Source organism: Buteo buteo, chromosome 4 (assembly GCF_964188355.1).
Source record: "Buteo buteo chromosome 4, bButBut1.hap1.1, whole genome shotgun sequence".
Taxonomy (NCBI): Eukaryota; Metazoa; Chordata; class Aves; order Accipitriformes; family Accipitridae; genus Buteo; species Buteo buteo.
The window spans coordinates 67,436,630-67,459,796 of record NC_134174.1 but is presented as its reverse complement, the minus strand read 5'-3'; the positions used below and the strand labels follow the sequence as shown (position 1 = coordinate 67,459,796).

The 23,167-nt window shown below is 40.0% G+C and overlaps 1 protein-coding gene across 6 annotated transcripts in view; it reads right to left on the bottom strand.

Annotated features, from left to right (window-relative positions):
- Positions 1-23,167, bottom strand: part of PTPRE (protein tyrosine phosphatase receptor type E) — a 118,974-nt gene that overhangs the window by 12,132 nt on the left and 83,675 nt on the right. For all 6 annotated transcript variants that reach the window (XM_075026613.1, XM_075026614.1, XM_075026612.1 and 3 more), the window contains 14 exons: positions 21,308-21,398; positions 20,699-20,775; positions 20,539-20,575; positions 19,644-19,741; positions 18,000-18,119; positions 16,206-16,366; positions 13,031-13,166; positions 12,462-12,611; positions 10,020-10,113; positions 9,121-9,197; positions 8,009-8,143; positions 7,105-7,230; positions 5,217-5,377; positions 236-371 (listed from right to left, as the gene is read on the bottom strand). In XM_075026613.1, coding sequence (XP_074882714.1) covers positions 236-371; positions 5,217-5,377; positions 7,105-7,230; positions 8,009-8,143; positions 9,121-9,197; positions 10,020-10,113; positions 12,462-12,611; positions 13,031-13,166; positions 16,206-16,366; positions 18,000-18,119; positions 19,644-19,741; positions 20,539-20,575; positions 20,699-20,775; positions 21,308-21,398 — 1,599 coding nt within the window. The remainder of the gene's footprint in view (positions 1-235; positions 372-5,216; positions 5,378-7,104; positions 7,231-8,008; positions 8,144-9,120; positions 9,198-10,019; positions 10,114-12,461; positions 12,612-13,030; positions 13,167-16,205; positions 16,367-17,999; positions 18,120-19,643; positions 19,742-20,538; positions 20,576-20,698; positions 20,776-21,307; positions 21,399-23,167) is intronic.

Below are 23,167 nucleotides of genomic sequence, written 5' to 3'. Positions count from 1 at the left end.
TTGGTTTACCTGCCTCCAGTTCCTAAAAGATGCAGAATGTTTAACCAAGTTGTATTTTTAGAAATGCTGTTAAAAAAAAATTCTGTAAAAATACAGATTTCTGATAATACCTTGTACATACATACCAATGATATATAATTTATTTCAACCTCAAAAAAAATCCTTTGTTCTCCTCCCACAGAATATTTACAAACATACATCCTTTGACAAAGATCCAGATCGTTAAATATCATACCAGTGTTTGCACCATATGTGGCCTTTGCAGTCTTAAGCTCTTCACAGCTTGAAATACATCTAAGAGCCCTTCAGCCTTCACTCGTTCCAGAATATTGCTGAGTGCTATGAAGGTACCTGTTCTTCCAGCGCCAGCACTGCAACATAAACACATTTGCTTACCATACAGTAGGATAAAAATGTTAGAAGAGAAATAATAGTGATATAGAATAGCCAAATACTACTATTAGCCAACTTCTACTCAGGTTTTTTTTTGCTTATTTTGTCACCTCAGCTATGCTAGAAGGGAGCCAGAATTAATGGAAATTAACTCGGAGCCAGGCTGGAACGAATAAAGGCTCGTTAGTGACAGCTTCTGTACACAAGCAGGAGATCCTGAGCTGGCTGCGGCAGCACATGGACCCCCTCAGCCAAAGCCTGGGACTCAAATAATGAACTGGCAAAGCTGCTTACTCAAATCTGCATTTGCTTTCAACAAAGACAACTTTCGGTGCTCCCACACTCTGCTTTGGGTTTTAATCTTGATGGGGGGGAACACAATCTCTAGACTTTCAGTTGCAAAACTTGGTTATAATGCAAAGAAGCACTGTGCGACCAAACCCACATTTTTCTATTAGGTTGTGATTTATACTTCTGCGTGGTGGACAGATACAAAAGCATTATTATTATTATTATTACTCCTCCTCCTCCAAAGCAGTTTGATGGAAAATGTCCTATGCAACTGTAATGATTTTAATGACTCTTAGGATCTTAAACACATGTATTAATATAAGGACAAACTAAAGCAAGACTACATATGAGGCTATAGTACACACAAGAAACTAAAATCAACTGTTCTGCCTCTGTCTTGACTACAATAAGCAACATAATGTACTCCAAAGTAACTGTAGTTTCTTTTGTTTCAGTATGTTTGACTCAGTATTTTGTCCTTACATCTGTTTCAGATCACAATTCTGTGGAACCAAAATATATTTCAGTAATTATTATCTGATTTATTATGCTTGCTTAACTCTAGAGAAAAAAAAAAAAAAAAAAGAGATTTCTTTCTCTCGCCCAATCGCACTAATAAGGAACTACTTGACACCAAAACAGTGGTTGTGCACTTGAAAGCCAATAGCTTTGATAGGGAATAGTTACTAAAACCAGGATGGGATTGGGATATTGGCAATCAGTGCTAAGATGGAGTGGAAGGTTCACTGATTGCTGAATAAGGATGAACACAAAATTTATTAAATTTAAAATTTTCATGGGTTTTAACCAAAAGTAGGTGAATTGTAATCACCTGTCATTGCTTCTACCTTATTTCTATCAAATACAACAAAAATCTGATAAGCACAAGCCTTATGAAAAGATAAAGTGCAGATGCGTGTATCCTCAGCTGGATACATTAAAAGTCTTGTTGGAGGAAAAATGAACAGGTACAAGGTATTAGAGGTGTCATTCCCTTTAGACAATTACTTTTATCAGATTAAAGACAAATACAAAATCGAAAAGGGTTCAGATTTATTTGTAATTAGTTAATCTCTAGTAGCCATCTGTGGTTTCTAGAGTAACCCATGAGTGATGCATTTTGGCATAGGTCTGCAACTATCAAAAGATGAGGATGTGAAGACATAAAGTAAACCTGTACACACACATCATCACACACGTTGCTTATTCATTTATGCCTAGGAAGAGGGAGATATGCATTGCTTTGCACTCCATTTTTAATGCTTGTGCTAGGCTCACTCTCCTTTTTTCTTCTGAAAACAAGCTTTTAGCAAATCCTTAAAGCCCATACAAGTTGGGGGTTTTTAATTAATTTAAGAATTTTTAGTATGGATGCATGGAAAACTAAACTGCATTTGAAATGCAGGAGAAAATATGTATTGTCTCATGGGAACACAGCACTACTCTTTGCATACTTGCTTCTCTTTCTGCAATTCCCTCAAAAAAAAAACAGTTAAGAAAGGTAACTTTTAAATTTAACTCAAACTTCATTTCTTGAGACAGAAAGTTCAAGGGCAAAGGACACGCAGAATGGGCAAAGACTGGGCAAAAGACAGAAGTAAGGTATCTCTAAATAACACAGCAGCCTTGCATAGTTTATTAGGGCGCGGAAAGGAGGAGATAGTGAAGAGAGAAAAAGCGTGGGTAGCCACGAACTAAACAGAAGGCAGCTGCAGACACACGCTGGAAGAGAAGGGAGTTAGGATTTAGAACAGATTGTCTTTCAGTTCTGTTGGCAACTCAGTGAGGAAAAGCCTTCTAAACTATTTAGGGTTATGTCTTGATTCTAGTTAAGAATTATCTTTTTTAGCAGCTCCTTAAACTGTTTGTAAATGGTTGGAAAAAATGAACAGAAGTTTTCACAGGTTCATGTGAACACTCTGAGAAATCAGTCTCAGACTTGAAATGTGTTTACTTATTCATAAGGTTACATTCATTTATATTTGAAGACTCTAGTACGACTTCACGGAGAAGTTCAAGTAACTCAAAAGCTGTGATGTACAGGCTGCCCCAGTCGGGACTGGGTTAAAAATCCTAGAATACCTTGTGTGGTTTGGGTTTTATTTTCTTGTTTAATACATTTTAAAATGATTGCAGTAGATTAAAAAAAAACAAACACTAGGTGAAATGCATGCCAAATGATTAAGCTAAGCCTCCAAAGAGGCTTCAGGTCTAAAAGCTTGAAAAAGCAGAAGCAATATATACCTCAGATAGTTCTTGCGCATCTAATTTGTGCATACCAAAGACAGTAGTTTTTATCTCTTATTTTACCAGCTAGAACTCCCTGATATTTTACCCACTTTTAATTATTCAGAATTTTAACTCTCTAGCAAGAAGTGGCTGTTAAAATCTGCCAAATTGCAGAATCAAACACAAAATGTCATCATCGCCCTCAAGTGCAGCCACCACGGGGTGGGAGAACCCACAGTCCCCTCGGGAAAATGTATGAAAACAGCAAAGAGCAAAACACTTCCGAAGCAAGGAGGACAGAGTTTTAGCAATGAATATGCATTGGTACAAGATCATGTCCCAAAACACAACAAATCCGAGTCCTGGCTCAAGTTCTCAAGATCTCTTTGCTTTCAGCAGCGCATGAAAAATACAGGTGACGTTGCAGGCAGCCAAACACAAACCATAGTTCTCAGAGACTGAGACAGCACCTTTGAAACTCAAATCAGAGCAAAATAAAAGTCAGTATATGCTGCAGAGAACAGCTGTAATATGCCCATTCCTACTTCTAACTCTAGTAGAGCAAGCAGACAGGTTCTTCTATCAAAATACTTCCAAATGGTCAGTGAGTGTACTTCCATGTAGATAATGCTACAAGAACAATTTAAGCATCACATAAATCAATATAGCTTTTTTTTTTTTCCAGAAGAAAAAAATAATCAGTCACTCATTCAAAAGCAAATGGATATTCTCTGAAATGCAGGAAAAATCCAGAAGCAGCATCATATTATCTAGCTCACTGACAAAAGGTTGGGGAAGCTTATCCACACAGTAGGCAGTCGTAAGGGGTCTCTATCACAGCGTAGGTGACAAGCATTCTCAATAGTGGGATCACAGACAGGTAGAGAAAATATCAGAATTAATATAACTGATGGTTTTAGCTAAAAAGATGCCAGGAACTTGACCTCCGTGTATTGCTAGAATATGACCAGTGGTCCCGCAAAACCAGTTTATCTTGTACAACACACCCAAAAGGAAAAGATGTAAAAGGTCAGTAATTAGAATGAATTAAATAACTGATTTTCAGGGCAATCGGAGATAAAACAATGATTGGTTTTTATGTTGTGCTTAAGCCTGCGAGCTTCAACTGCAAGAGAGACTCCATTGCAGAAGGTCTTACGTGAGCAGAGTACGGAGGGATGTGGCCTCTGAAAACTCTCACACTGGGTAAGGGCAGCTGGGAGTCACTCAGTACATCTCCCAGAACGGGTCCAAGAAGGCCACAGCAGGAAAGAGGTTCTTGTCAAAGGGTGACCTCTCCAAGTTAATAGCTTCTTATTTAAAAAAAAAAACAACCAAAACATAGGAACTTCTCTTCTGGGGGCTCTGAAAGCCTGCTGACCCTGTCCCTGTGTACTGTGAGCTTGACTTTGTATTGACCAGACAGGAAAAACTTTACTGATTTATAAAATTTAAAATAGTTTAAAAGCAAGGGATGACTTCTGAATTAGGAAAAGGCAGAATACTAGTTTCACTGCTACTACTTTTTTTTTTTTTTTAAATCAGCAGATGTAGTACAGAAAGAGAAAAGACAAGTTTAAAACACTGATAAAAAACCCCGCAGTCTGAAAAATATGATTTGAAAAAACAGAGGAAAAGCCCAATGTATACATTAAAAAAAAAAAAAAAAAGTTGCTGTAATCAAAACGTACAATTAAAAAAAAACAAAACCAAAAAGTGAAAACCTGGCATAGGACAAATATATTCTAGTTATCATGTATCAAGTCAAGTCATACACAAGCTACCTCTTAGCATTAATGTAAATACTGTTTTCTCTCTGCTTTCAAGGACAGGAGTAGACTTTGCCTTCAGCTTAGATTAGGGATATATTCTATTCTTCTGATAGTTTGTAAAAACCAACAGCATTTTGATCTTGATAGAACATTTGGGCTCTATATTAGTGGGGTGTACTACACATCACTACAATAAACCTACAGCTTTACTTTCTTAATCACAGCATTTAGCAAAACTCAGGTGCAAGACTACAACACCCCAAGTTAATAATGCATTTGTTTACCCCCAGCCATTAAGGCTACCATTAAGGTATTCACTTTGCTAATTCAGCCAAAGACAAGTCAAAATCCTTTATGCAATACTAGATTTTCTTTTTTCCTCTCTTCTTCTCTCATTTCTTAATTTTAATGTATTTTTTTAAAGGACACAGTCTGCTCTCTCCTGAAGGAAAACTGCCATAAAAACAACCAGCCTGGAGAGAAAGCAAGCTGGTTCCTTAGCTAATGGTGGGAAGAAGAGGCGAGTCTTACCTGCAGTGCACGGTAATCGGGTGATTGCCTGTTTGCTGCTGCTGCTTTTGGACAGCCGCAATCAGGTCGATCATCCCTTTTCCTTCTGCAGGAATCCCAATTTCTGGCCACCCGTGGAAATGGAACTGCCGAACAAGCCTGCTTTGCTTCTCCTGGTTACCCTGCATGCAGGAAAAAACCACCAGATTTATCCAGCTGTTACATCAAAATGGAAACATGCTTCTTACCTTAAACATTTGTAGCGTTAAATTTTGTACCGCTGTAGTAGACGGGGCTATTTGCAACCTGGTCCGTAACATACTGGTCCTGCAGACCTGACAGTTCTGCTTCTAAATTCCCCATCCGCTATGCTGATAATTCACCCCTATAATTTTCCTTTTGATTTGCACAGCGGTTTCATCTGGGTATTGCTAAGGACACACTTAAAGATTATTCATCCTGAGTGCCAATGGTTGAAAGCTTTCATTGTGCACAGGCCAAATGCAAAGTGCCAGTAAAACAACCCAATTCATGAAACGCACTCGTCTTTGCACAACACTACCTGCTACTTTGAAACTTAACGATTATTTGCCTTGTCTTTATCCTTGCTGATTAAAAGCACACTGAAAGTTCAAATAGGTATTAATACCATGCTAACGCAGTTAGCTCCAGACAGGTTTGGATGCACAAAGGCTCTTCATTTTAACTATCCTGAAATTTGTGCTTGCTGCTTCCCATGACTGCATTATAATAGCGTGTGGATGCAACATTAATATTCTGGCAATTTTACTACATGTCATTAACTCTTGCAAGTCACAGAGAGTTGAAAACACGAGGTCTCTGGTGATGCCAGGTGCTTTCAACGTGTCCACCATAGGGGACATCTGGTGAATGAGTTTGATGGGGAGTCTCAGGACGCTGCTTTGTACTGGAAGCCTGGAAGATGCCACCATTACGAGGAAAAAGGCTTGGTCAGTCCTCCTTCCTCCCAGCTCTGCAAGAGATCTTTTAACATAATATTGCTTCAAATAACATTGATGTAGTCTAGCGGGACTCGGGCATAATACAAAAGTTTCTCAGATTTCTTAGATCTGCAGCAGCAAACACTTCTAACGATGCTGGATTGTAGTGCAAAAATGTTGCTGCTTGGATATTACCTAAAATGCTGTTACTTGAGTTTTAAATACTTGTAATGTGACCTAAGTCAACACATTGACAAGGACTCTCTGCTTTGCGAAGCACGGTGTGTATTCATGCCTAATCCACCACCCTCCTTCATAAGGAAATACAGAGTACTTTTAAATTTTAGTCCTTTTGCTTTGCATGTGCCTAAATTATTTGCAGTGCAGTAAGTAGTTAAATGAATGATATTCTCAACTGCAAGCAAATTTTTTTCTCTTTTATTTTTTTCTCCAAAAACAGCAATGCAAATCAGGTCCTAAAGAAATGATGCAGTGAGTGAGGAGATGCACGCCCAAAAGATCAAAACCAGGTTTTGAGTAGATCATGCCTGTAGCAGAGAAACATAAAGGAAGAGCTGGTAGGCAGAGGCAAGTACATGTGCTGTAAAATGCTTCATAGGATTTAAAAATCTTGAATCAATTTTTCTTTTATAGATATGTGGGAGATGGTAGAAAATAAAAGAATAGCAGCAACAACAAAACATAAAAAACCCTAAAACCCACATCCAACTTCGATCAACGACATGTTTCACTGACCAGAATTTTCATGGGACTTTAGGCAAAAATGTTTCGTATAAGCTCCCTCTTGACTGATACAATGCTGGATGTTGATTAACCACATTTATCTTTAGAGAGAAATTCCAGCATTTAAGTTACATAATCATACTTGCAAATGCCTTCAAATGCAAAAAAAACCCCCAAACCCTCATGTAATTTAAAACCAGTACCTGATTGTACGTAACTATGAAGTCCCTTACGCTTATGGCATCTAACAGACTGTCATTCTTTATTTCTACAGTTATCTCTCCATGAGTTACAGAGCCCTCTGATGGCCAGTACTGGCAGCACTTTTCCTGCAAAAGTGAAAGAGAACTGTAAACATTCCTTGACATTTTTTCCACTTACCTACACTGTCATGAATCTCTGATATAGGAGGTGACATACAGCATAATAAACGCGTTCTAAACACTTTGTAATGAAAAGGCTACTAACCAAGAATACAGTAATAAAACATTTCTATAATATAAACTGTTAAGATGAAAAGGGCTTTGGAGTCATAGATGGCAAATACGGCCTTTAAAACAGATTAGAATAAAAGAAGTAACTCCTGAAAGCAACGCAATGTTGCCTCCCAACACCACCAACAAAACACATTTCACAGCACTACAACACCCTGGTTGCAGCGTTGAACCCTGAATCTTCAAACTGCAGCACATGGAGGTATACAGGACTTAATTAATTAACGATGTACTAGGGGAGGTTCAGAATAAGCCACTGGAGCTTATACTGGCAGAACAGGGAGGGAAGTTTGCACACAAGCTGTGTCCATCTGTTCCCAAATCCCAAACCACTGTTCCGTGTCAGGCATCCCTATAAATTCTGTGCTTTTAATGTGAACTGGGCCCTTTCACAAACCATAATTTTCAGTAGTTTTGCTGGGTTTTCTGACAATTCAAGCAAAAGCAGCAACATCGGCCCACACCAAATAGTGAAACAAGAGCTCCTTTTAGGTAAGGCAAAAAATCTCGTATCGTTAGAATTTGTAGGCAACAAATAGTTTATCTAATATTAATGCCCACAGTTTACAGAGCAACTGCTTCGCTCTGGAGCTGGCAGCCGCAGGACACATACCTGCTCCCTCTCTTGAACTTCTGTGAGCATAACAATGGTGTGGCACTTCCATTCCCACACCATCCGCCAGAAATCCTCCACCGTGTGCGGAAGCGGTCCCTGGGTGGCAATGAAGTAATCCTTCTGGCGATAGCCCTGCGGAGAAAGAGCAGGATCCGCTTATGTCGCGACATGCGAGCAGAAGTGACGGAAGGCGATGGTGGGAGAGGAGATCGCCACTTCAACTGGTGCTTCCCATCAGCCCCGCTGCTCGATAACATGATGGGTACTGCAAACCTGGTGATGCTGAGCCCACCCCATTCCTGCTCGTTGCCAGAAACGCAGGAAAAAATCCCCCAAATTCACAATCCTGAGTTGTATTTTATGACTTTTTACAGTCATGGCTGAAGGGATGAAAATTTTGCGATAAAAAAAGGTAACTGAAAGGATTTCACAAGGAGATTATAACAACTGCAGCAATTAGCTTTACTACAGAATTAACATTTAACTCAATTTTTGAGCTACAGTTCTATTTACATACTGATGTGATCATCACAGCTGTAGTATCCACAATCCTCAATCACTAATGGGGTTTTACTGCTTAAGGATATAATTAATTCTCATATTTAAATAAAAACAAGACACAGCGGAAGGTGTTGCCCAGGTTCCAACAGGAAGCTGGGAAGAAAGTTAGGAATTAATGCAGGTCTGCCCAGGTAAACCCTGGTTCCCAAATACTGTGACAGCCTTTCCCTGTGCTAAATACAGACTTTTCTTTTCCCTTTCCTCAGACAAGCACATGTTTACATCAGTTAACCTGAACACAGATAATGGAACTGTTGGATGTTAGTTGTATAACTAATTTGTTTTGCTGCCTGTTCGTTAGGATTTAATAAAAGCCTTAGTCTATAAATCTAACAACAAGAAGAATATTTAAATTACATGACCATTTAAACTGAAATTGAAAACACCAGATAAGAAATGCATTTGGAAACTCTCATAAGCCAAACCCAAACAAAAAAGCTAACGTTCTTCATAAGCCAAGTTGATTGTGTTTCTCTCTAAAAAGACTTATCAGCAACAGCAAAATATCTGTCTTGCAATATAAATACATTGAAATTTTTCATACATACATCTATGAAGGAAGCATTGATGTAGTCTGTATACTCTTGCCCTCTTTTCATCGACAGAATCACTCTATTAAAATCATCTGGAAAAAAGAAAAAAAGTCTAGTCTTACTTTTGCTAACTGTGTGCTGACTGCTCTGCTATTACATTTGTGAAAGAACAAAACTAACAAAATCTTTTCTCTGAAAGCCAAAGAGCGTCTCAAAGATCTTAGCCAGGATTTAGTAAGTGTGTGGAGGAGGGCACAAGTTTTTCTGCTGTTGTTTTTCCTTTCACACAGGATACGGCCAGCAAGGTCTGAAACTTTCATTTTCAGGTGCAGATGTGACAGTGCTGCTCCAGACCATGCAAGGAATCACTCAGAAAATACGTTGGTTTAAAAGGTGAGACTGCTGAATTGTTTAATTCAGTCTTGAAATATACCTGATCGTAATATATTTTACACCGATCAAGTAAAAATTCATTAAATTCTTTGCAGACACTTCATAAGGGCATTACATTTAAAAGGAGAGGATAGTGCTGTTTGTATCAGTAAGGTCTCTAGAAACTGCAGAGCAGACATGCCTGCAGAGAGGACAACAAAACCAAGGGGATGGCTAATGGAAACACACAAAAAAAACATGTTCTAGCTAAAAATGAAGCAAAACTACCACTGTGGACAGTACAACAGGTTTTGAAAGAATTTGAATTTCACAGGTAGAGGAGTTAAAACTTTTTCTCTTGCAGAATTCCAGTTTCCAAATCCAGGCAGGATCTCTACCCTTGAGTGATCCCAACAGAGCTGTATTCTGAAATAAGCTGAGTTGTTGTCAACATATAGATACAGTATGCGTACTCACAACAGACTTGGGATAACTGGGTATTCATAGCACTTGTTTCTATATATAAAAAGTTGATCTCTTACATGGTATAATCTGGATGACTCTAGCTTTCTTCATATTTGCTGGAAGATTGCCAGTTCTCATGTTTTCTTTCATTATTCGAACGTTTGTCAACTTCTGTAATAAAACACACAAAAGAGGATGAGAACCCATTGGAACAGAAGCAGTTCTCGCTCACCATATCCTGTACTCAGAGGGTTCCTAAGTGTCTTTATCAGGTACAAAACACTAACACAGTCAAAGTGAGACTGACTTTTCACAAAAGCCACTTCATTGTCCTGTCTACAAAAATGAATTAAGAATAATAGTCATGTATTTTTTTTCATACTGATAAATATTTCAGAATCTGAACATACTCCCAAGGCATATCAATAAAGTTTAAGGGTTGTAAAATGAGACCAGTTTTTAACATTTTGGGTCTGTGTGGTGTTTTTTTTTTTCTTAAGACACTTTTGGACCATCTGAACATGGCTTTCAGAAGCACAGAGTACCCATTCCCTTTGAAAAAGTGTTTCTTAAATTTGACATTTGGAAATTTAGTTCCATAAAATAAACCACTTTTGAGAATACCTTTTAATAAAAAGGTCTGTGTACCATTTTATTGAATTAGTTTTAATTTTTTCTTGCCAGCCTTTCCATAAGCGGAGGCAGACTGACCAGCAGACCGACCACCGTTGGTCTCCCGCAGCGGCAGCCCCCGATCAGGAGCTTTCCCAACAGGCACTCCAGCCAGCCAGGCACTGCAGGAACAGGCTTTTCATTTCCACGTTGTTCTCAAGTACTGAAAAACCCCCTCTTTTATTGACTTCACTTCCTTTATGGTCAAAACGTGAACTGATTTCATATTCATATTAATTTCATTCATGTTACTATTATTACAATCCTGTTCAGAGTATTAAAACTCTGGTCCTTTAGTCCTGGACTGTGCTTTCCCTGTGGCACAGCACCCTGTTTCTGGCACAACAAGGTTGCATGAGTTTATGGACTGCTGTGCACCAAATCCTGCAAGTTGGCTCTATACATCTTCAAGATTTTGCTACTGAAGGGACCAATATTCCTTATTGTTTATTCAGTTTGTGCTGACAGCATTCCCAGGGCACAGAAGACAAACAATGCTCTTGCCCCAACAATTTTTTTATAGTATAGATTACACACCTGCAAGGTAACACAACAATAATAAGCTGCTTCTGCCGGGGTGAGACTTACCAGAAGACAATCATAGTTACACAGTTGCATTTCAGCAACTATTTAATATCAATTCAATTTAAATTAAAATTCACTTAATTTTCAAACGCCAAGCAGATTTTCAGGCATGTATTTGCCAGGTACTGAGTTTCAGAAGCACATCTCAATTCTAGTAAAATCTCTAATACCGGCAACAAACTATTAGAAAACAGAACAACCCTACCCTCTGAGAAATCACTTTTCAGCTACTCTGTAATACTGCATTCATAGACTTTATGTCAAGGCTCTCATACTGGTTACAACATAGCTCTACTCTTTTTTTTTGGCGTAGGAGGGCTCAGCGCTCCTGGGCCATCTAAGTGCTTTTCAGAATACACAGCAGAACTAAGCATTACTCTCGGCACTTTAATGCAGCCTTGCTGGCACAGGGGACAGCAAAAACAAACTTAGGAATTCTGGAAAGAGTAGAATATTTGATGCTTTCATTTGCTTCCTTCCCTCAGACAGACCAATACTTTCAATTTTTTAACTTGTTGCTATATCGTCAGACTTATTTTTACATAATTTTGTTTTCCCAGTTCCCAATTTCTGATCAAATTAATCCTTTAAAGGAAAGGGAGAACTCCAGTTAACACCTGTATGTCATTTAATGCTTCAAACCTATATATAGAATAAATATTTTAGCACAGCAAAAGTTACACAAAAGTTCTAACTATTTCCTCCGGACAATAAAATCTATTTTAAACAATGATCACAAACAGCCAGTGTGGTTGCTTTCTGCATTTGGGGTTTCTCCACTAAACAGAAATGCTTTTTTTTTTTTTTTCCTTTTCCTTCCTGACAGGTCTGGATATTGAGCACTAGATGTGTAAATTCTCTGCAATTCTTTCTGCTGTCAGTCATCACTGAGTTAACAATCCCACTGAGATGCAAATTAGATGCACTTAATCCAGCTCCCTCTTCCAGCATTATCTGATCTGGCATCTAGCACCAGACCAAAAGAGTAATTCCATTTTTCTTTTATAAACAAACAGAAAGCATATAGGAAAAGGGCCGTAAAAGGACGTAGCTTTGAATGAGCATTTGCAGAACAGGATGTTAAGCAAGGCCCATTCACTGACTCTGCAGGATTCATTTACAGCAAGCACAAAATAAAACAAGTAGCTCCGTTTTGATGGACCTTTTCTTTTAAGGTTACACTTTTCCTGCTTTTGAAGTATCTTTTTGGCTTAAATGTTTCCACGCTTAGAAATCCTTTGGCAAAGGACTTTCATACTTACTTTAAATTCTTCTTCTAGTCCTATTTTGACGAGGTTTGGCGCCGCGTTATGTGATGTTTGTAGATGTTTTTCTAAGGATGACACATCTAGCTCCGTGTCACCGTAGAGGTAGTATTCAAGTAAGGCTTGATAAATGAAGGAGTATTGCATCTGGAATGAACAAAGAGGCAGATAAGCATACTGTAAAGCAAGGAAGTGAAACTACAAATTCTGGCACTTTCATCTATCTCATTTGGTCTACAATCTACTAATTATCAAAACATACCTTAAGCTAAAACAGAGTTTTCCTGTTACATCGCTCACATTCTCTAAACTTCCACTCTCATGTGCATGGGGAAACCTGGACATGATACTTAAAGATAACACGCCTTACAGCAGTTTTCACAGCCCTAACATGCCTCCATCTTATTCCCCAATGCCATCCTTCTACTGGGCTTTGTTCATTTTCCAATTATCCAGGTGGGCAACAGAATGGGACATACTGGGATGCATATCAGAGTAGAAGCACAGAAGCATGTTCTTCTTTGACTGTGAAAAGTTGTACTTTCAACTGATTAAAGTCCACTTACGTCAGTCTGAACCATCTGCGGACGCTGATTACGGATTCTTGAAACAAATTCAAAAACATCAACTTTCTGTTCCGCATGCATCATGTCTATTATGGCATCTATAACAATAAATGTCCCTGTGCGACCCACACCAGCGCTTGAAAAGGAAACAAAAACGAACAAACAAAAAAGATCAACTGAATTACAGGAATTGCTACAGCAATGACACAGGTAGAACTTATGCCATTTATACTGGACTGAAACATAAAATTTCATTTTTTTATTTTAACAGTGATAGCAAAAAAAAAAAGTTGTGTGAGTTTTTAACATAAAAAGTCACCTCTTAACAGCTCAGAAATGATGACATCAGCATTATATTAGAAAAGAAGGTTGGAAAAGAATTGTGCTTGACCAGCTATAATAATTCAGTCTAAGATGAAATTTTAAATATTTTTTCTTAATTTTTAGCTCTTTTCTGCATGGTTGCTGTTGCATGCTACTTAGATAACAACTACTTGTTACAAGTTCTACACTTCCTAATGCTGCCATCCCAAACGATTTTTTTTTCTTTTTTAATAGCCTTCAAGAGCCACAAGAGGGAGCACGATCATTATAAATTACGCTACTCCCGCGACTTTCAGCTCTTCCTTTCAGAGGAAAAGGGCATGGCATCCTGTGCTGGGCATTAATAGCTCTCCTTTAACCTTCTGTTAGCTTACTTTGTACAGCAACTGCTGTAATGTCCGCAAACACCTTCCGAAACACGACAAAAATCTCTCCCCCCCTCACCCCGGTGTGCTCAAAGATACAGATCAATTTTCAGGAAGGAAACATAAGGTTTTAAGTACCACCAGAAAAAAAAATGATTGCATAAGTAATATGACTTAGCTCATATGTACACACACACACTTTTAACAGAGAACGCCATGTGTTTGAAAGCAAAGCCCCCGAGCCCTCCTATTCCAGAGGTCCGGGGGGACGATGGAGACGAGCAGACCCACGAGTACCACAGCCCTCCACCAAAACGTCACGCAACTTCTTTGCGGTGAACGAGCCCACTGTCACCTTCTGCCTCCAAATCCCTTTGCGTTTCACCATCGGTTTGGCAGGCTCCCCTCTCTCCTCGCCCAGCCACGTCCCGCTCCAACGCTCCCACCCGCCGGTGCCCTTGGCCATTGACCACGGGCCACCGCAGCTTCCAGCCCACGCTGGCCATGGCTCCCTGCCCTCTCGCTTCCTTTCATTCATGTTTGACCTCTGCCACTGCGGACGAGTCCGCCTCGAGTCCTACCGTCTCGACTCTCAGCTGACAGAGATTTTCCTCGTCCTGACACCTCCTGGAAACCACCTCTGACCATGGGTCGCTCATCGCCACTTCACACTTGACCTTCGTTCCTCAGTCCTGTGAGTTTTCACCCACGGAGCCCCACGCTCATCTTCCTCACTTCCCTTTCCTTTACAGATATGATCCCTTCCATGTTCCTGCTAAAGCTGGTAATTTCACCAGCCTTGACATTTGCCTGGGAAGTTCCCTGATTTTACCCATCCTTAACGTACTCTAGGGTATCGCTTACTCAGCTACTCCTCAACGTAGCTCTCTGCTCACTGGAAAAATGTATTTCTGAAAACTTCTGGAAAAAAAGAATTGGCAGAAAATCCTGCTTTTCCCCCACCCGTTTTATCTGCTCTTCTTTACCTCCAAATAATAAAATAGTGTTTTATTAATTTCTGAAAGATTCTGACTGAGCAGTTTTCATCAGAATGACCGGGTGGTATTTTTATAAAAGCTCACTAAATATGGATGGTTACTCACTATCGATGAGTTTCCCTTTCCTTTTTTCAACAATTCAATAGTGTCATATCCTGAACTGTAACGGAAATTGTTACCTCTCGCGTTCTTTATTTCTAATGCAGGCTGAAGCACTGCACTAGCCCCCAGCACTGACACATAACAGTGTTACTGCGTTCCGTTGGACCATTATATTTAAATCTCTGCAGATTTTTATTAAGATATTTTATATTTTCCTTTATTTTGTCTCTATTTCTGCTGATTAAACTAAGTACAGAATTTCCTGCTGGTGCAAAATAAAGGTCAAGCCCGGTATGAGTCTCCACAGAACATCATGGCAAAAGGCTATAAAAATATTGTGGGTTTCTCAAAGGCAATACTATGTGAGACTATTAAAATCTTCTTTTTCCATTTAATGCTTTTCTTTAAGCCTCTTACGTATGACACCTGGGAGAGAAGATGAATCCTAGCAAGGCAAGATCTGGATGGAAACGAAGAAACAAAAAGGCTGGCTTGGTCAGGACAAACATGCTCTTTTTCAATAGTGCACACTTCAAGGACTCTTAAGAGTCTAGATGTCTGATATGAGCAAGAGAAAAAGAAACAAATACATGAATCTACAACCATTTCCTTAAAAACAAGACCCGTAAAGACAAAGCTGCTATTCTTGTCATTTTATTCTAACCTCGCTATGATAATTGCTCCTGAAAAGACACTTCTTGCTCAGTTGTGAGCTTACAGTTGCTATAGAGATTGCAATTACACTCTTAAAACTGATTTGGAGTTTGTTTGTGGTTTCATTAACATAAGAATTCAAAAAGTTTAGCACAAGCTTTTAATAGCAGGACATTCATGTGTATGTGACCGAAAGAGTGGGAATATGTTCTGTATTGGTATGTAGTACATTTCTAAAATTGCAGCATTTAAGTCTCTTAAATGCAAGTCTTTATTCAAAACTTTCCAGGCATTTAATGGATAATTTACATAGCAAACTGCAATTTTATTGTGGGAGAAGTGGGGGATGAATTCTCAGAGGAGCACTTAGTGGCAAAGGTCACAGATTTGTATTACAAGTCTGTTTTTCTGACAGAGAGCATATTTTTACCAAACACTGGATATCACTCATGGATAAAAAAACCCAAAACAAAACAACAACTTCTGTTTGAGTATTGAAGTTACAGCAAAGAGAGATCTTTTGAAATCGTTTTTACCCTGGGCTCTCAAAAAGCTCAGCATATTATTGCCCTTTACACATACAAATATAAATATGTAAGTAAATATATATACACACACATACACAGACACACAAACTTCGCAGCCTATGAACAGAGGATTAAAATTTAACCTGATATTATACATGTAACTCCAGGCCAAGCTAAGAGAACGGCTGGAAGAGCACATACATACCTACAGTGAACCACGATTGGTCCAGCATGGGCAGGATTCAACGTTTTGACTTTTTTCAGGAATTTCAGCATCCCAATAGGTGTGAAAGGCACCCCAAAATCAGGCCAGCTGGTAAAGTGAAGCTGCGTAACGAGCCTCGGAGCTTTACAACCATCATGAAGCTGTGGAGAACACACAGACTCTGAGTTTGACATTTCATTTTTCATGCAAAGATTTACAAACAAACTGCTGTGGTTATTTATGACTTTAATTCCTGCAACACTTAGAGCCTAACTGAAGGATTAGAAGTTCTCAGTGTATGTAAAGTACAAGCACAGGGTGAAATTACCATGTATTATTAAAATGCACCTCTGCAGTGAAAACTGGAATAATCCCAGGACAGGGTTGCAAAGAGTAAGACTCACAATTCATGTTAATAACAGATCAAATCCTAAGTCCTTTTCCATTTATAAAATCCTCACAACACTTCTTTAGGAGCCTTAGATGCAACTCATAAAATTCAGTCTAAACACTGGGGATGTGCATTGCTATGAGATGCCACATGCCAGCTTTTGCCAGGTCGCGTATGAAAAACAAAAGAAGGGCTGCACCTCTAATGGCCAACTACTGACAGGTTCATGACCTGACCTACTCTCCAAGAATAAAAGAAGGTACTACAGAAGCAATGACAGCAGAGCTCAGCATCCTTTCACCTGCATTCACTAATCACAAAGTAACCTTAAGGTTAGAAAGCGTATCTGTCTCGCAAGCTTTCCATCTGTTAGCCAGGGTCAAGGCCATTTCTTTCAAACTGGAGAAAGCCAATTGGTTTTTGTAAGGTTGCTTGGTCTTCATCAATGGGTAACCAAACCCCACAAACACATACTCAGCAGAGATCTGACAAGTGAAAGGCAGCCGGGTCCATCCCTAAACTTCCCAGCCCTTCAGCTTATCTACAGTAAGTACATCTCTGTACGGTTCCTTCTTTCCCATTCTGCTTTCTGAGCACAGTTTCCCTGAGCATTTTTATCAGCAATGCCTTATCAGCAATCACTAGTCATACCAAAGTGATCTCCACGCTAGATCAGCAGAGACTGCTTCACAGTTCAGAATCTGTAACTAATGCTGAATGAATCCACCCGTATCTTGAGGGGCTCTGAGGTCTCCGGGTAGTTCTACACATGGTTTATCACCTCTCGCCAGCCCATACTGTCTTCAGTCTTCAATCTCAAGCAGGCGGTCATTGCATTACAAACACAGCAGCCCTCCCTTTAGGGGGTGAGGATCTCTAGCAATCTGCTCCTGTACAAGGCTACATGCTGTGGACAAAAGCAAAGTCATCCCCGCCACCTCTCTCGTGATCTAAAGCTTTAACTTGTGCTGGAGACCAAGGACACAACAGAAATCAAGCTGTAACGCTGGCAGACGTTGGCCAACTAATATCCACAGACTACTCCAAATACCCAAACACAAATTCACTCATTTATTTATCTGTGCAATCTGCCCCAAAAAAGGTCAAGACACTGCTCCTGGGCTCCCTCTGTGACAGTCACAAGGAATGACTTTCCACGGCCCTTGGCTACAGACAAGAAGAAACCGAGCAGAACCTCTTGCAATCCACGAAAGCGTACCGGATACTATTCGTGCTGACCTGCAGAGCTTGCTTCCCTGCCTAGGAGAGGTGCCAAACCTTTCTTAATTTGCAAATATGCTTAACTAATTTCCTGAATTTCTTTTAAGCAAATATTTGACATTGTACCAATTTGCTTTCAAAATTAAAATGAAGACAAGAGCAAGGGCACTATTGTTACTTACCGACTGAACGCAGAACTTGCGGATGGTGTAGTCCACCAGAACTATGCAATCTTCCACTGACACGCGGATATTTCCATAAGTCCAGCACCCTTGGTCAGGCCAATACTGATAACATTTTTCCTGTACAAACATACAGTGAGTTTTATAACACTGAGCCTGCTTTCATTGTTGGTCACTCATAAAACAATGGAGTTATTTGAAAATAGTGTACATAACTAGACATAGGAGCATGCAGAGGTTCTCATCTGGCACAATACAGCTTTAACACTTTGCTAGTGCTATTGATGCTTAAATTTAAGCACAGAAGGTGAAAATAGCTTTGAAGTTGTTTTTTAACCTAGCCGGACCTAAACAGCTTTTATTTCGGTTTGTTTTTTTTGTTAGGGGGTGCCTAACTGTGGGGACTGTGATGTCTTGACTCTTTGTTTTTAAGCTTTAGGTGTAGTCGGTGAGAATTGCGAGGCAGTCCTCATTCGGAGTCATCAGGAACATCCAGATTTAACAGTTCTGGCTTCTCATACTGGGAATGGGCTCTTCTTATGGACTGCCTTTGCTATTTGAGCTTCAACAAGCAGTACTACAACTGCAGTAAAATAAAGCAGAAGTACCACCGTGAAGAGGCAGACAAGGAATGCCCATCCTTATACCTGCGGTGAGCTGACAGTATCTGAATTATCTTTTTGTTATTGTAAAAAAAATGCACCCAATAGGTATGAAGGCCAAATTCCACACAGCGATATGGCACATCACACCTCATAAGCACATCCTCATCTCCTTCACAAGGCCAGCTATTGCTGCTTATCCCCATATTTCCCCGTTGGCAGGAGAGGTTGCCCTTGGGGGCAAGAATAGCCCAGCTCTCCAGCACTGGGTAGCTTCAGCCTCCTCCCTCCCGCAACCACCGGGGAAACAAGTTGTTGGTTTTTTTTATTGGGCATAAGTTTTTGAGGACTTTATATATATATTTCACATAAGGATGTAGCATGCTCAGTGTGGCAAACTGTCCCCCAGGGGAAAAGAAAATAACTGAAAAGTATCTTTTATATTTCTGATGGTACATTTCCTTAATATTTTAATTTAGCTACTCAAGTCAGTGAAGCAGGAGTGAAGTTAAATGTTTCACGCTTGTTGCATGTGTCTCAGCATTCAGCCAGTACATGTAGAAAGTCTCACACAACGGGAGGATCGAGATGCATACGAGGAGGAATGGGGGGACAGGAAGGAACAGCATCACTCTCACAAAGCAGCAGCTTTGTTTTTTAATTGTTTTGTGCATGTGCCAGAAAGAATTTTCAAACCTAATACTCAGAAAAAATGAAGCGAGTTTTTATCTTCATTTCTAAGCAAACCTGTCCACAAGTGCAGCTTTATGCTGAGATAAAAACACAGGCACGAGAATTTGCCTTTGGCTATGGGCTACAGAGGACAAACTTAGCTATCGGATTTTTTTTCCTTGAGATCAATTCATATAAATTTGTATTTTGGAGATGAAAACTGCATTTATGAGCAGAAACTTAGACGTGCTAGAAGGAAGAAGGAGAAGGAAGTGGTCAGAAAGGCGACTGGCCAGACGCTGAGCAGCCACAACTGCTTTTGGAGCATGGTCTCATAGAGACATCCCAGAGCAAACTTAAAGCTCTTTACCTCTTTTCTTTCTTTCAGGTTGGTTAACATGACGATAACAGCCGACTTCTGCTCCCATATCATCCTCCAGAAATCATTAACTGTTTCTTGCTTCGGTCCTGCAGACAGAATACAGCTCTGCTCAAGAGGGATGATGGAGACCAGCATATCACAGTACTCATGAACACCCCCTGCCCCTGCGTGCCCACCCAGATCTATGTTCACTACAGACTGCTCAGGTTTTGAATATACCACATATTTCTTAAAAAAATCCTATTTTCTTTTACACAATCACATGCACTCAAATCCATATTTCTAGCAGATACCTCCTCTCTTGAGATATTCTTAATGCTCTTTTAAGCAGGCTACGGCAGGAGCATCATTTAGGATTTCTGCTTTGCAGCTCTCCCCCATGCCAAGGTCCAACATCACCTGTGACCACAACGAACCACTGTCTGAAAGCAGCGCATCGTGCTGTGCGGGACAAGAGTATTTCTGAAGGGCAGGGGCAGTTATTGCTTTGTGTCTGGGATTGTGGTGACAAAGTTCCCCAAATTTGTGACTAAATACAGCGCAAGAACTCATGCGAAAATGCTGATTTCTATATCAAGATGGCTTAGACAGACTGTATTATCAGGAGACATCATTTTTCAAACCCCGAGTAAGGAGATTAAAAAGAAAGAGAAGGAAAGTGGGGGTGGAGGGGGGAAGACGAGCCTCTTCACTCAGAGCACTATCTGTGGGTCTAGAGGCAGTGGGTTACCTCATGCTCACTTTAATTTCCTTTAAACTGCAACCTCTAAATCCCACCTCACATTTGGCCACATCTGCAGCTGAAACTAACCTTTAAAACACGTCTAAAATTAAATACATTCGGCCATAAGAGGTACGGAACAGAGAAATGAGAATAAATTACCTTGTGCTGCTATGAATTTATTCTTTTCTTTATAACCCTATGGAAATAAATATCAGAGCAGTTAAAAGATGAAATGCCAACATATGCTAGCAGACAAATACTTACGTAATTCACAGTCAAAGTTTGCAGTTTGGCCAACAGTGGACAACTGTGAACTTACATCTATATATGACGCATTAATGTAGTCTGAAGGTGGGACTCCATCGATCTGGGTCAAAATCACTCTGGAATGATCATCTGGAAGAAAACATATTACAAGCATGTTTGCACATTAATCAGAAATCTGTTATTTCCTTGCAAGCAGGAGGCCAGGCTAAGCACACACTTCCCAAAGCAGCTCTCTCCTGTGCTGTCCCTGGTTCTCATGAAGAAACTTTCTGCACAAATGTCTTGCTTTGCTCCCACACCTGGAGGTCACTGGGACTGCAGCTCTACAATACTGGCAGCCCAAACTTCTCCCTATTTGCTTGCACCAAACTAACCTGAGATCCTAAAATATCCACTTGATGTAGCAAAATTTGGTAGCACCTCGTGAGAACTAAAGCTTTATAACACAGCACCTGATCACCGCTACAGAAAAACCGAACAGGGGAAGATCAATACTAGAGACATGCCACAAAACAGACAGGTTTTGCACATATAACGCATGAAGAACATTTGTGACCAGGGAAATTGTATTACTTGAATATTTTCAGCAGATGAACACTATTACCAGTCTGCTCAATGCCAGAGTTAATTGTCTGATTTAAAAGAAAAGACAATGTCTTACATGGCAGGATGTTAGGATATCTGTTTTTCTCCCTGTTTTCTTCCTTATTCGCCATTTCAAATGTTCCTTGCACATATCCAGGTGTTAATGACTAAAAAAAAAGATACAGAAGTCAATGTGTTAGAAAACAGCTAACTCTTGACTGCACATGGCTTAGGGAAAATCTGCATTTATACATATTGCCTTGCATCCAACAGAATTAAACATTTTTTATTTTTTTTTTCGCAATAACTTTCATTACTCTATAAAAGGAAACTACGTCCTGGCAGATTTCACTACAGAAAACGAGTTCAGCAGTTTTGGAAAAATAAGTAATTTTTCCGCCAGAGATCACAGTTATTTAGAAAATTGTTAAATTCTGAGCTGCTGCTTTAAGCTGCCATCTGCCACGGTGATTCACAGCGCTGTGACCCAGCCGCGTGGATGCGCTGCTCCCTCGAGCTCAGCTCCGACAGCTACTTTTAGCAATAACAGTTGGTTCAACAGCATAAATAGAGTTTGATTGTTAATGGCTCACTGCTAAGAACATTAAATATCAAACATCTTGCCGAGATCCACAGGTGAGGGCCCAACTCTGGCTGAAAGGGAGGAAGAAAAAATAAATCACAATTCTTTCATGCTGCGAGTCGCTGCACGAGCACAAGTCAAATTCTGCAAGTAATCAGCAAGATCTAAGACTGCGGATAAATTTAGTCAAGCTTAAAAAATACATATATATAGTCTTGCAAAGTAAGCAAATGAAAGGACAAAATGGAGAGGAAGAGGGTGAGGATGAGAAGAAGGTGCCCAAGGCCACGGCAGAAGCTGCTGAGATGCCAGCACCGAGGTCAAGTGGCCGATCATCATGTTCATCATGAGATGTGGCACAAGGCTCCTGCCCTGCACTTTTAGCTGCCCCCTCACTGCGAATGGCATAAATGAGAAACGAGTTTCATCAAGTTTCTTGTATCGAACTCCTAAAAAAAATACAGCGTCAGCATGTTGGATCCCACTGAGGTAAAATCCCAGTGGTTTGGGAACATACAACCACCTTCTTCCACCCTTCTTCTACCTCCCACCACCCAGTCTGAATCACATAGAGGAAGGGAAAAAAATGGTAACCGACTGCACAGCTTAAAGCTCTGCCTGGCAGAGAGAAGGGCTTGGAATTTCCCCTTAAAAACAGCAATATGTGTTGGCAGGGTGACATAGGATAAAAGTGGGGGTGCGGGGAGGAATTCACCACCACAGAGGAAACAGCAACGTGCGTTTGTGGTTTTGTTTTTGGTTTGGTTTTTTTTTTTTTTTTTTTTTATATCACTCAAACTTCTGAATGTAAGTAAAAGAGAGAGAAGGTTAAAAAAAGAGTTGAAAAAGAAAGCTGCTTTTAGCAAACTGCTTAATTCCTTATTTGAATGAAGCCCATGGTTTTGCTAATTAAAATACATTTACAGTTTATAAAACACTGAAACTTAATTTATGTTTTGCATAAAAAGAAATAATTGGCACTTCCAACACGATTTCTTCAAACTTCAAAAGTCAGGCAACAAATTCTGAATAACCAGTCATATAAGCTCTGCATCTTCACATGAAAAATGCATGAAAAGTAATTATCTCTGGCAAAATAATCTCTCCATTCCTTGCTCCCTACTCCTGCAAGGCCCTGACATCTCCCTAAAAACCTCCTAATGTCACGCTGCATGGCTTAGAGCAGGTGTTGAACCCTGGTGCAAGGACACAGCCCGTTTTGCTGCTCCCATCCATCTTCAGAGTGGAGGATGTGATTCATCGAGGATGCACTTCATCACGTCCTCTCCATCACCCCGTGAATCACGAGGAGCTGATGAGTCTTGGTGGTGCTGGGTCATCTGCTGCCACCGC